This window comes from Pteropus medius, unplaced genomic scaffold (genome assembly GCF_902729225.1).
Source record: "Pteropus medius unplaced genomic scaffold, Ma_sr-lr_union100, whole genome shotgun sequence".
Classification (NCBI taxonomy): domain Eukaryota; kingdom Metazoa; phylum Chordata; class Mammalia; order Chiroptera; family Pteropodidae; genus Pteropus; species Pteropus medius.
Window position 1 is genome coordinate 2,173,629 of NW_024354499.1, and position 15,277 is coordinate 2,188,905.

A 15,277-nucleotide genomic window follows, 5' to 3' on the forward strand; every position below is an offset into this window, starting at 1 on the left:
AAAAAATATACTGCATTTGCTTGACAAATTAACTTAGTGTCCTACACTTATTTAAAATACTTGGTTGACATTTTATAATCAATATTCAACAAGAGATGGAATTCGTAAATGGTGGAGAGAAGCTTAAACCTTACCAGTCAGACACTCAGCTTTGGCCAGAAGAAGCTTTCCTTATGGACTCCCCATTGGGTCATGGGGTCCCCCTATACTCTCTTCTCAACCCTGTAAACTCTTATTTGGGGGAGAAGACTGCATTTCCTCTTAAGACTTAGGGCGTCCTCCTGAAGAGTAGGGTACAACAAAGCAGCCTTCACAGCCCTCTTCCCCAACATCTTTCCATATTTCTCTAACAAAAAGAAAACTCTGAGTATGGCAATCGGAAAATGATCCTATAGAGTGTTGGCCATCTCCACCCTACCTATTATCACTCTTTTTTTTTTCTACTTTTCATGCTTCTTTTGTTCCAGCTAAAGAGATTTATGTATTTCTACTTTCTCACTTTTGCTCACACCATTCCCAGCCTGGACCCCAACCTTCCCCTAACTCACTCTTCTCCACTTGACTGAGTCCTACCCTCAGGTCCCATCTCTTCCATGAAGTTCTTCCCAATGTCCCACGCCTCGGTGACCTCCCCCTATGAACTCTATAACTCCTGCTGTCTGCCCCCTCACCCTGGCACCTAGTGCATGTGACCAGCCATTGTTATTTATCTTTTTAAGTGTAAGTCCCATTTTCCCAGTGAGATGTCAGTTCTTTTCATAACTAGGTTCAGCGTATCATAGACTCAAAAAATATCTGCCAAAAGAACAAATGAATGAATAATTCATCTGGCTTTTGGGATACCCAGAAGCATCTGACACACTGTTGACTTATTGAATGTTCGACATTAATGCTACTAGTAAAGATGTCGCTCCACGCCCACACACCCACTTTAGCATAATGTCTTTGAACCTTCCTATTATGGAAACTAAAGGCAAAACCAACTTCACTGTTTTAACAAAGTAATCTGTGCTTTGACTTTTTGATTTCCTCTCCTCCTAGATTTTAAAGAAGTCCTGCATCGAAATTCTAGCAGCTGAACCATCCACCATTTGTGCAGGAGGTAAATCGGAATTAACTGCTGTCATACAAGTGATATTTTGAGTTTGAATCACGTGTTTACTTTATTGATGGGAAACAGGGGAGGCAGGTCAGGAAGGAGGAGGGTGGAAAGAGTAGAAATTGTTAGATATATTTGCTACTAGGAAAAAAAGATAAGAAAGAAGCAACATGTCAGTTGTTTGAAACTTTGAAAAAGTCTGTCCAAACTCTCTCTTTCTATGGGATTAATTATGAGAGTATTGCAGAAATACTGGATTCCTACACATCATCACCTGGCTAGAAGTGGAGTCTAACCCTCCCTCGTGGCAGCCCTACAGATACCAGGTGATCACAGTGATCATAGGCCACCTGTGAATGGTTGATATATTTAATTATTTAATTGGTTCTGGCCTCTCTCCATAATTAATATATTGATCTTAATTAATTGCTCGATCTACCAGTCCTCCTCACAATTGTGTAGGCAACCCCAATTGTCCAAGTAAAGGACCATTATAGTTTTGTCATTAATATAGGAAGTCTCTACTTATACAAAGAATCAACCTTCTCTGAGTTACAATATTTTTTCTACTTGATCCAGATTGGGGTCTTGCTATTATTTTGTATTGTAACAGACTGCCTAAAACTTCAACCATGATGGCCCTTTTTATAGGATTCCTGACAGGTTTCCCAGCATTCTTTTATTTATTTAAAAAGTATTGTTAAGGACATACTGAATGACAGGGGCCGTCTTAGGTGCTGGAGAAACAAAAAGGTAAATTCTCTCCCCGTGAATTCCTGTGTTGCACAAGCTTGAGTCTTTCACCACTGAGAGGTCACCGTTGATATCACCTTTCTAGTCTCTCAAAATACCCAATGCTAATTATTAATTTATCACAGAAAATACATCAGGCAACCCTATAAGCATGGAGGAAGAACTTTTAGGCTTTTTCAAACACTATACATTTTGATTCTTTATGGAAAATTTTATTGATATAAATGAAGTAATTCCTTAAAGATTTCATTACAGTTTCTTGGCTATATGCTAGAACAGCTGAAAAACTTTCAAGGAGTTAGATGCACTGAATAATATGTGCCAACAACGAAACAGGTATATATGTAAACATATAAAGTTGTTAACAATACTGGGTGACTAAACTATTCAGAGATATGTGTAAATTTCCAAAAGAAAAGCAATCAACAAATATGATCCACTGACCTTTAAATAAATTGCTACCTGGCAACACATATGGCAGCACAGTTGTGATTGCCACAGGAACAGATGCAGGAGAACTTCTTTAACAAAAGGAATTGAAAAATCTTACCTTTGCCTATCTGACTAAAGCTAATGAGCACATGAACCAGCACCAGGGCCTTGTAAGAGGTCTTTGCAGTGAGGAGCCTCAACTATGAGTCATTAGCTTTAAGGTAATTTGCCTCCAAAATTTTGATAATTCCTTCATTTTAAAATAATTAGAAAACAAGGGAGTTTGTTAATTGTTATTAATTCATGAGGAAAACCCAGCCTTGTGGTTTAGCAATCCTACTGGATGTGTTGCAATCTTGTACTGAGTCATAGAGTCTAAAGACAAAGAATATACTTCTGTTAATTCATTAGCATAATCAATTCCTCTTCTGGAGGACAAATAAGGACTCTTATTTCTTTCCACTTCCCACTGCCTAACAGAGGATGTGGCACTTAACAGGTAGTCAATTAATGTTGATTGAATGCCTTGATTCATATATTCCTTCAACAAACAATGTACTGACATTTGTTTATTTGAGTCATATTAACTCCTTTCACATCACCTTAAGAAGTTAGCATACCTTTGAATTGTCTAAATAAAACGAAGCAAAATTAGAAACTAATAGCTAAAGATAGAAAGAACAAGGACAAAATAAAAACAAAATCTCAACCTAGACAATAGAAAAACATCTTCCTAAATAGTTCTTGAATCAAAGTTTAGTAAACCAAAATCTCCTTTACATACCTTTGAGATATTCAAGACTTGAGATAGTCAAGACAATAAAAATGTCACACATATAAAAAGAATATGGCACAGAAATATCAGTGTTCACAAGAACTGATCCTAGCAAATTCATAAATTTGAATATATTCCTTATTAAATAGAAAAATAAACAATGAAGTAAAAGATATTTTTTAAAAGCCAAGGAAAAATACAAGAAAAGAAGATAAAAATGCATTAATAATTTTAAAAAGTTAAAGCAATTAAACTGATAAATTTTTCAAGAGCTGTTTCTTTGGTAGAATCAATAAAATAGATAAATCTTGGGCCAATCCAATCTAAGGAACCTTTCTTTAGATACTTTTTAAATCTCTGGCTTATGTGAAATATTGCATATTTTTATAGACAAACAGTAGTTTCCTGTGTTGGAGTAAACTATCCAATTCTATTTCCTTTATTTCTTATAAAGAAAAAATTAATACAAGACACAGTGATGGAAGCAAGCCCTAGGTTTCAAAAAGGCAAGCTCCCATCTCTCTTGAATTAGAATCATAATGGCTAAAACATGCTGGCTAGAGAAGAACTTTAATAAGAAGAAAATGAAACTTCCAAAAGATATCCTTACACCAAAAGTTCTTCCGTGGATTTCCTCGAAGGTCAATGGCAGATCATTCTCAGAAGGAAGTACGGCTTTCGTGAAGCACTGGAGCCCATTTCATTGTCCATGGTTATGAATCCTGCCAAGTAAACCTAGACATACCCGCTCTGTGATTTTCGTTAGGGTACTGCTAGGATCCAGGGACTTATGTGAAAGTGCTTTGAAAAGCATAAACTGTTAACAAAAAACAAGGTGACATTATTGTCATCGATATCATTTTAATGAGGACTGAATGCGAGAATTATGATGTTGATAACAGTATATCTGGATGAGAAAAACATGCCTGAATGTTTCTCTACTGAAAGAAAATTGAGAGAACATTGATAGAATTTAGAGTACCTGTAAAACAATTAATTAACTCACTATGTGCTGGAGAGAAAGTAAACAAGAAAATAACTGATGTTCATATCTCTAAGTATAATGAGGGGACTAAGCCCTAGACAGATCTGTGGAAAAAAAAAAGTAGAACTTGCTTTCATCAAAAACTTTTCCTCTCAGCTCCTTCCCTCACTCTGCGAATGACTTCCCCTCACTGGCCTCCAGTGCCACCTTTGGTGTGGAGCCCACCCAGGTCTGTCAGCTCTGTGCCGACAGTTGCATTCCCCCAAGGCAATGATCTCAGCTGGCTTTCAGCAACAACTCAACAACACCCGTGGTTCTGACAGCAAATTGAGCTCTGAGAGAGGTAGAGAGATAATACACTGGGTGGATGACAAAACCGAGATCCAACATGATCTTTATACATTGAGCTGCAAATAACAAAGTGAAAGTTAATGGAACAAATAGCAAATGTTGAGCTTGGATTCAAACAGCCAGTTTCACATACAAGCAGATTCATATGGGGAAAAAAAAAACAGAAAAGCGTAGCTATCTCGATAGCCAACAAGAATGCCTCTGACCAAAAAAAAAAGGCTGATGTAATATTAGGGTGCCTCAATAGCCATCCAGTGTCCAGGTCAAAAGAGTTAATTCTATGCCCTACTTCAAGTTCAGACCATGGTTCCAAGTCCCATATTTTAAGAATGGCATTGACAAAGGTGTGTCCTTAGGTGAAGAGGTGATAGACCTGGAAACCATCACCAGAATTTATAAACTCGTAGCCTACAATCCCTATCTGGTCTACACATACGTTCTTTTTGATCCACACTGCTTTTTTAAAAGAAACCTCAAATAATTGCTAATACTTAAAAATCTGATTTCACCTAAAAATTCGGATTTTCATTCCTTCTTGAAAAATCAGATCTAGAACACTGGGCCTGTATTTATTGCAAGAAAATAAATTCCCTTTAAAAGTATGTACTCTTTCCAGTTCACCATACCGCTTGCTCACCACTCCCTATTATCACCCAATACTCAGGCCAAGCATAAGATTGCCATTTAGCATGGAGCTTCTGTCACTGTATTTACAGCCCCTGTTCTAAAACAGAAGCAGAGAATTAAACTTGCTGTGTGGAGAGCCTTTATAGCACCTTGGACATTATCTGCATTTAAATAATTCTGCTTGCCTTCCAATACAGACTCTTTTTAAAAGTTCCTAATTAAAAACATTTGCAGATTAGGCTGTGTGTAATGAGAATTGATCCACTGTTAGACTGGCCCTGCCTAGTGTAGCTCCTCTCTAGAAAATGCACCCTGTTGCCTAAGCACAGTTTTCCTCTGATCCCACTCAGCTGGCTGCAAACTTGAATGGCTCTCAATGTACTATGTAGGCAAGCGTTCCAGGAAAGAACTAATTGGAATCAAGTGTGCAACCTGCCAACTGCTCCACATTTGAAGTTTTTGTACTCCAGAAATGGAAGGAGATTATAATTAGCTCCTCACGTTATCATTTCAGAAGCATTATTCCTTCTGTGTTGTTTCCCACCGTTTGTAATAAAACTGGATAAAGTATCACAAAAGAAAGGTAGTTTTAGGCTTCATGTTTTCCGTTTGGAAATTAGGTGCTTAAAACAGATACATTTAAGCAACATAAACGGTGATTTTCTTTCTTTCTTTTTTCATTGTTTTTCAAAGCACTCATGCCTGGCTTTTAAGTACCTCTTCTGGATGAATTGTTTAATTCTCTGCTTCAACTTCCTGTTCATTTAAAGATATTTCTGTTTGAAGAGGAACTCTCATACACTGTGGTGGGAATCTAAAATGAAACAATCACTTTGAAAAACAGTTTTTACAGTTTATTAAAAAATTAAACACACACCTACCATATCACCTGGCCATTCTACTTCTAGGTATTGTAATAATACAAGAGAGAAAAAAAATCAATGTCCAGACAAAGACTTCCATACAAATGTCTATAATAGCTCTATTTTATTAGCCAACAACTGTGAACAATTCAAATGTTTATCAGCAGGTAAATGGATAAAAAAATTGTAATTTATCCATACAATAAATAATACTCAGTAATAAAAAGGAATAGACTATCCATAAATCTCAGTATAATTATGGATGAGTCTTAAAATAATCATGCAGAGTAGAAGAAGTTAGACAAAAAAAAATTACTTACTGCGTGATTTCATTTACATAAAATCTTAGAAAATGAAACAAATCCATAACAACAGAGGGCCAATCAATGGTGGTGGGGAGCAGCAGGAGGGAGAAATTACAAAAGGACACATGGAAACTTTTGAGGGTGATAGATGTGGTCACTTTTTTACTTGTGGTATTGCCCAATGATTATAAACATATATGTCAAAATGTATTAAGCTATATACTTTATATGCAAGTTATTTACCTCACTAAAGCTGTTATAAATAAATAGCTATAAAATTTTTAAAGTTCTAGAATAATTTAGGCATCAGAAAGCATTTAATATACATTAGTCTGTATATTATATTTTAGATGTTACATTAAGCATCTAATAGAGGAGCAAATTCAAACTCACTTATGAGATGAAATATCATTATCAATAATTTTTCAGAAAAGTCTTGGGTGACCAGAGTAAATGGAGAATATACAGATGTGCCATTTCCAGATACAATGAACGATTGTCAGTCTTTGTTGAGGTCCTCTCAAAGTTATGTGTTCCACATTTCAAAAAAAAAAGGAAAAAGAAAAGGAGAGAACAGAATGAAATAAGTTTATCAAACTATTCGCTGACCTTAATTTTTTTTAATTGAGCTAAAATTCCCATATCTAAAATTTACCCTTGTAAAAAGTACAATTTGGTGGTTTTTAATATATTCACAAATGTGTACAACCATAACCACTCTCTCATTTCAGAATATTTTCATCGCCCAGAAAGAAAGTCAAAGCAGTCACTTCCTACTTACCCCTTTTTTGCAGCCGGGCAACCACCAACCTATTTTCTGTCTCTATGGCTTTGCTACTCTGGACTTTTCGCATGAATGGAATCATGCAACATATGGCCTTTTGTGCCTGGCTTCTTTCATTTAGTATAACGTCTACAAGATTCATCCATGTATTAGCATGTGTCAGAACTTGATAGCTTTTTATGAGTGAATAATATTCCATTGTCAGACTTCCATAGTGATCACGTTTGGACATTTGGTCTGTTTCCACTTTGGGCCTATGATGAATAATGCTACTCTAAACATATATGTACAAATTTTTACGTAGAACTACATTTTCAGTTTTCTTGGATATATATACCTAAGGGTGGAATTTCTGGGTCATAAGGTAATTCTGTGTTTAACTTTTTAAGGAACTACCAAACTATTTTACAAAGCAGCTATACTGTTTTACATTCCTACCAACAATGTATGAGGGCTCTAATTTTTTCACTAACACTTGTTATTGTCCATCCGTTTTATTATAGCTATTGTAACGAGTATGGAGTGATAGTTTATTGTGGTTTTGATTTGCCTTGCTCTAACAACTAATGATGTTGAACATCTTTTCATTCATTAGCCTTATTAATTCGCAGAAAATAAAAAGGATTAGATCTGACTGGTACCTGAAAAATGACCACTTTGTCCTTTTCTTTTATTCCCATTCTATACCAAGATGTCATTTATTTATTCATTCAATGAACTTATATTGAGACTGACTCAGCCTTGGGTCAGACACAGTCAAAATTTCTGAAGATTTAGAAATGATGGCCTCTATGATCAGGAAGCTTAAATTATAATCGAGAATAAATAAGAGAGACAAAAGAATTGTAATGAACGTATGTCTTAAAGATACTTTTAAAATATGTACCTTCAAAAGATTAGATCAAAGACCATTTTCAAGTAGAAATTCCTTCCTAAAGTCCTACAATTCCTAGCCACTTCTTGTAAGAGCTGTAACTCAACATGCAAATTGCGTAAAAACACTTAGCTGTACATATTTTGAAAGGTAGGGGTCAGGGCTTTGTGGATAAACGGAGTTAAATCGGTATGTCCTGGTTCTGGAGTGTCCTGGCTCTCCGCTGCTGGCTCATTCATCTGACGGATTTTGTTACATAACTGCAGCGTGTGAACAGCTGACGTTCTAGTTGGGCTGCCGAGTCAGATGTCTGGGCTCCTCTGGAAACCACATGTGCTCTCCGACAAGGAAAGGGCACCAGGCGCCTCCCCTCTGCTGTGCTTCCCACAGCATCGCTTCCTCCACCTTCTTCTCAGTCCTAGCGGGTAAAATTGTTTGGTTTCCACCGGTGCCACATCGTGGGTTCCTGCTGTCTTTCTTCCTAAACACCCTGAGGTCGGGCCAGGCTGACGTGTGGGCAGCCTCTTGTACGGAGGGCTCAGCAGCTGAACTGGTAATGCGAGAGCATGTTAGAGAAGGGACCTCAGCGTGCAGTCTGCATTTCCAGAGTCTTCTCTCCCTCCATCGAGCTTTGAGGAAATGAGACGTAGGCACAGAAGTGAGGCAGAAAACATTTTGAATCAGCAAAAGCATCTAACGGCAGATTTCTGGAGGTCTAGCATTCAAACTAAAAACGGAAATAGGTTTCTATAGGCTTAATCTGAGTAAATAAAATACACTAAGATACTTCCACGCTGTTGTTGAACCAACGACATCATCAGTCACATGCCAGGTGGACATCTAAAGAAAACCATTAAGTCCATCTTTTTAAACTTAGCAATTGTGTGTAAGCATCAACATGCATATAAAAAACCTTAATATTCATAGGACTTATGGTCCTGAAAGACCACGTGCCCATGACCTTAATTAATATACTTTAAAACCAAGGCAATGAATACTTGGATACAAGTTTTGCTGCTTAGCAATTACATGACCTTGGGCAAGTCAAATTCCTTATTGTTGAGGTCAAAATCTCAAATTCCTTATTGTTGAGGTCCATTATACTTGTAAAAAGCATTCTGTTCTAATTTGTACGCTTATGGCACACTCAGTGCCTCTGGGTTCTTTTACTTCGGTTTTGGTTTCTTGCTTCCCATTCAGCAAGATCCACTTTTCTGCAAAACGGACAAATCTGCCTAAAATAAAAATAAAATAAGCTTTGAAAAAACCCACAGTGTCCATCTCTAAATTAGTCATGTGTCATAAGACAGAGGATCCCTTTTAGCATAATGGTAAAGAGCATAGTGACTGAGTTCTAAGTGCGGGGCATTTGATGCCTGACGGACCTGGATTCCAGTTCTGATTCTGACAACTACGAGCCATGTGACCTTGGACAGGTTATTTAAACTCACAAAGCTCAGGTTTTTTCATTTGTACCTACCTGGGCTGTGGGCAGTTTTAAATGACATTAGACATATACAATGCTGAGCCAGGACCTGGCGCACAATGAGGGAACAATTAACATCAGCTATTATTTTCTTGACAAACATGATCTCTAAATTAGTTTCCCAGGAATTAAGGTGACCATACACTCATGATATTTATTAAGGTTTGAAAGAGTCCCATGTGCTAGTCCTCTAATTCCATTCTTCCTCCAACAAAAATCTCCACTTGGATAGCAATTTACAGTTGAAGATCCACTTTCACAAATACTGCATTTTTTTTTCCTCTGACTTTTTACTGATTTCTTTTTTTTTATATGCCACACGGCATTATCTCATGCCCCAGCTTTATACACAAAAGGATGAGAAAAGAAAGTAGAGCACTGACTATTAGTTACTAGCAAACTTAAGCAAATGTTCCTAAACATTTAACTAATGAATTGACAAGGGCTATTCCCAACCCCCCTTGGTAAGACTATTGTAAAGAACCATTATTTACTTTATAATGATTTTATTAAAGCATTAATTCAATATGCATCATTCCAACATGAAATTAATGTACAGGGCTAGAGAACTGGTGAGATATATTTTCTCTTCTATTCAGAGAGAGGTGAATACTAACTACAATAAAAGGGCCAACAGCATTTCAAACAGGTTAATGTTTGACAACTAGCTGCTGATAAGCAAGACTTTGATTTATTGCAAAGGACAATTATTCCCACATAACACTAGCTATTATTACTGTGTGCCCAGCAGACACAGGAGGGCCAAAGCCAGTAACAAACAATTTCCAACCTAAAGAAAAGTTTTTCTGGTTGTGGAAGGAAAGACAAAAGAATAACACCAGCCAGTACATAATCACATGCTACGTTGTTCAAAACAGAAGGGGAATGCCATAAGGCAGTGGTTTTCAAAAAATATTAGGCACCTTGAGCTCTAAAGAAATCCTTTTGGTGGCATTCTATATGTAAAAAAAATACATGAGAGTTGTTGAGTTGATTGAAGAAGTGGAGGGTCCCTCCCCTGTGGCCCTAGGATGCAGAGATCACAGTTTTTAAAACTGAGAGGACTTGAGACGTGGGTAAGATTTGAATGACAGAAAGAGGAGAGCATGACAGTCCAGGTCAGAGAAATAGCAAGAGCAAAGGCAAGAAGGTAGGAATTCAAAGTGAGAAGCTGTATGCCTGCCTAGTGGTCACCTAATGAGAAAGAGATGGGAAGTACGTGGCAAAAGACACCCACATGGTGGCTTTGGATTTCCAACCTGAACTAATTTTCAAATATTTTAAGCCTGGTGAAATAGTTAAATGCACTAAATCAGGGCAAATGGGAAACCTAAGTTTAATGGCCTGCAGTCAAATCACGTGTCTTGTCATTATTTGTTTCAGAATCATTTCAAGTAGTCGTGAGAGGGAACGGCTTCCGACATGCCCGCAACGTGGACAGGGTCCTCTGCAGCTTCAAGATCAACGAGTCAGTCACGCTCAGTAAGTTCTGGCAGCCTTTATGGCTTTCTTCAGCCTGCTCAGGGAGGGAATGGCCGCCCATCTTCGGGCAGGGTCACAACCAGGAAACCATACAGAGAGAGGTCTACCCTGCTGGAAGAGCCTCCAGCAAGGGCAAAGGCAGCAGGGTGCTCATTTCCTAGTCCACCAACATGTGTGCTAAGTTACGCCCTCTCAGGTGTTAGTGTCAGTGCTGGTTCGTGAAGACTTACAAAGTTTGACATTTCTCAACAAAGTATTAGGGACTCTCAAGCACAAGAGTGAAAAATAGACGGTCTAAACTTATTGATTCTGAATAAAGCAAAAGCCAAATTGTTAGGCTTACATGTGTAGATTCTCGAATTTTTTTTTAGTCTGGATGATTCTTTCTTGGAGTAGCCAAGAAACTCTCATCATGGTGAATACCTGACATGAAATACAGGAATATGAAAGTAAAACTAAGTGCATTTCATGCAAAAAAAAAAAAAAGGAATTATCATAACATTGGCACTCTCACAGGACATTTGTAGCAGGCAAGTTCTTAATTTAAAGACATGTGTGATTCATGTCTCTGTCCAGGAGACTTGGGGAAGTCTGATTATAAAAGGACAGATGGCCAAGAGCCCTGGTTATTATTTACATCTGGCATCCATCACACAGATAATTATTGATTCAGTATCTGCAGTGATGAAATAGTAATATACAGCATTTTCTACAGTGCTGTGTCCTTTTAAATGCTTCACATCTTTTTGCCACAACAGCCCTGGGAGATAGAAAGAGAAAGGAGGACACTCACAATGATTGACGAGCCACCTACAATAGTTTTGTCCTCCTGATAGTAGATACTACCCTATCTCTAAAAAGGAAGAATCAAAGGGTATGATTTTTTTCCTCCTTACCATCGTAAAACCCTCCTGAATATTTAAACAGAGATATGTAGTGGCTTCCTTACAAACATCTGGAATTCCTGGCCTTGGAATAATCGCAAACATTTGAAACCTTTAGTTAGTTTTCTTAGTACTTGGAAATATTTTCACGTCTCCAAAAAGTATTTGCTATTTGAAAACATTTTGAAATATCCCTGAGTAATCACACTGTGAAAGTTGGGTGTGTGCCCTCTACAGAGTTCTTTTTTTTCCCTTTCTATTGTGATGTCGCTCAAGTCCACCTTCCCTCTCTCCTTAACCAAAATCTCAAACCTAAGATCAGAAACTCTTGAGAGTTAAACTCAAAGACATCAACACCTTCCATAGAAGGCTTCCCGAATGAGCGAGCCTTCGGAGCAACCCCTCTCTGAAGATGGATGTAAATGGGGTGTAGTGTTACCATTGCTTCACTACAGAGATGCTGCATTGGGATAACGTGAAATGCAAATTCACTATGGATTTGTAGAATAACATTCTAAAAGCCTATTTTCCAGTTTCTCCATGAAAGTTTATTTCTTGGGAAGCAAGCCCATCCTTTCTCCCTCTTCTCTTAATATATACCTGCAAACACCTGCATGGCTCTCTACCTCATCCATGTACGTAAAGAAGTAAAGGCTGTTGGAGTAGGGATTTGGCACAAACTACAAACCTAAAGTGCTTCCAGTACAGTGCTGACAGTTTGGAGAAGTGGAAGGCAGTGACTCAACCATATTACGTACTGCAGGCAACACTTAAACGCAAACATGTGGTCATTAAAAAGAACTAAGGGTGAAATGTTGGAATTTGAAAAAAAATCCTTTATTTATTAATTCACCTGTTCATTTCCATTCAGCAAATAATATGAACAAGAAACTATGGAAGACAGTAAAGATAAATACATTTTTAAATGCAATATATTCAAACCTACATCCATCCTAACCTACAGCACTCCTACAGTCAACTTTATGCATGTAAAAGTCTCTACTGAGTTATCCCTGTAAAAGAAAATAAATTTATATTCCTTTACTTTTCCCATTCTCCTTTCCCATCTCTGCATCCCAAGTTTTAAAATGCTATCTATTTTCATTTTTACAGTACATATTTCCTCTTTCAAGATTTTTTCCTAAACACCGCCTTAAATTTTGTAACAAAAGAAAACATAAGTGCTATTATTAATCAGAAAAAGACTAATCGAAGGCCTAATAATGAAGCTAAGACTGTTGTAGCTCTCCAGCCTGTTCAAATGTGATACAGGACTCGGAGTTGTCAACAAATAACACAGTAGCAGGTTATATGAAACAAAAACTGTTAAATTTAAAAGAAAAAATTGAAAATGTATATTTATAGTGACTTTGAATGGATAATTAAAAATGAACACTATATAAACCTTTTTAAATGGCTATGAAAAGGTTTAAAAAGGTTTAAAAAGGTTTAAAAAGGTCTGCAGGTCGTGATCCTGATGCTGATGCAAATCCAGGACATTGGCCTATACAAGATAGTGAGCAAGCGCAGTAAAAAGGGCTGTACCACACTTTAAATGGGGACTGGAAAAGATGCTCAGTGACTCAAGGCAGGGGAATAAAGGTAAGATGTTATACCACCCAAAATGTGCCCGTGACCATCCTGATCCCTGTGGTCCTGGCAGAGACAATGAACATCCAACCCAACCTACAGCACACCTACAGTCAACAACCCTCTCTAAAAATGGGCTCATGGCACCAAGTGGCAAACCATGTGAAGATAGATGGAACAAACAGGAGAACAAGCAAGAAGAGAGGACTAGAGAACAATTTCAAAGAGAATGTATAATAAACACATTTAAAGTGTGTAAAGAAATCAAACATACCAGAGGGAAAGAACATTCAACAAAGGCAGATTTGCAGGATAACCTAGTTTGAATTCTAAATTTGAAAAAGTTTATTTGCTGGAATACAATTTAATAGACGGATTAAGCAGTGTGATTAGACACAGATGAAGATGAAATGTATGACCTGGAAGAGAGGTACGAAGATATCCCACCCCTACCAGACCCAGATGTTTTTCACTCAAGTTTTATCAGACTCGAAGGGACAAAGAGCTAGTATCTGATATGGGTCTAAGTATTTTCACCATAAGCATCTTTGCTGTTAACGTCTTTGCCAAAAGCATTTCACTGCAAACATTACACAATTAATTGGCAGTAAGGCAATTTTACCGTAAAAGAAAAACAACTGGTTGACCGTTTGGTGTACATTTGGCAGGCTTAATGTATTTAAGCTAGTTGTCAGTTGGTTTCATTTCTCCATTGACGAAGTTCTCGCAGTTATTCCCATGTAAATATATAAGATTTATATTATATGTAAATCTTAGCCCTCATAATGATCTAAACACTGAGGAGTAGACACGGTGGTCTTAAAATAGTGGATGACAACAACTGCTATGAAGCCAGCTCGCAAAGCTACGTGTAAAGCCAGATTACATACTATACTAGAAAATGATCACATATCAGTGTGCAAATTCTTTAGTAAACACAGTCATCCCTCCCACCCATCAAAACCCAAAGATTACCAAGCTATGGCACATAGAAAAGAGATGGCTACTAATTCACAATCTTCAAGAACATAAATTAGCGATTCTTTAATTGGAAACTCATATCTCTCTTAAGCAAAAAGAAATTGCAGCAAAAAAGAAAAAATTGTATGCCAGATGAGGAGACAAAACAAGCAAAAATTTTAAAAAAGTATAATTCTCTGAACAAAAGATTTCTAAGACAATGTATTTTCATTTTTCACAATAAAATCTTTTTTATTTTGTAAGTAATTTTTCATATTTCATTATGTTTTTTAATGTCCCTTTTCACTTTTTATTATTTTTATATTTTATGGTGAAATTGCCTTACAGCCAATTAGTTGTACAGTGAAAATGTTTGTGGTGAAGGTGCTCGCAGCAAAGATGTTACGGCAAACACGCTTATGGCGAAAATACCAGACGTGAGCACAGGCGCTGGAACAAACCACCCAGGAAAAGAATTCTGGCTTTGCCTTAAAGCTGTGTGACTGTGGCAGGTTATTGAACATCTCCATACCTTAACTTTTCTATCTGTAAAATGAGTGCAACAATAATAGCACCTCTACTGTAGATTATTATGAAGTTTAAATGTGGGAAGTGGACTTAGAACAGGACCTGACACAGTAAGCAATCAATCAATGTTGGCTGCTGGCATTAACTTATTACAATCATTATCACTATTATTAAATGGTGTAGCAACTATCATAAAAACATCAATTATCTTCAAATTAGTATTTACTTTTAATACAATCCCAGTGAAAATTCTGATGGGACTTTTTAAGTTAACAGAATAATTCTAAAGCGTATATGGAAGAATAAACATTTAAGAATAGCCAAGACAAATGTGGAAACTTACCTTAGCCAATTTTAAGATGTATAAAAAAGTAATTGAAATAATGTATGACTGGTGCCACAAAAGGAAAGCTGAGCATTGAAACAGGAAATACAAAGTCCATAAACAGAGCCAAACACTTATGTTAATTTAGTATAAAATAAAGTGACCTTTTTAAAC

The 15,277-nt window shown here is 37.0% G+C and overlaps 1 protein-coding gene across 11 annotated transcripts in view; it reads left to right on the top strand.

Annotated features, from left to right (window-relative positions):
- The window catches only part of ANTXR1 (ANTXR cell adhesion molecule 1), a 233,380-nt gene that overhangs the window by 70,143 nt on the left and 147,960 nt on the right, over positions 1–15,277 (top strand). For all 11 annotated transcript variants that reach the window (XM_039852461.1, XM_039852454.1, XM_039852452.1 and 8 more), the window contains exons 9-10: positions 1,042–1,102; positions 10,718–10,816. In XM_039852461.1, coding sequence (XP_039708395.1) covers positions 1,042–1,102; positions 10,718–10,816 — 160 coding nt within the window. The remainder of the gene's footprint in view (positions 1–1,041; positions 1,103–10,717; positions 10,817–15,277) is intronic.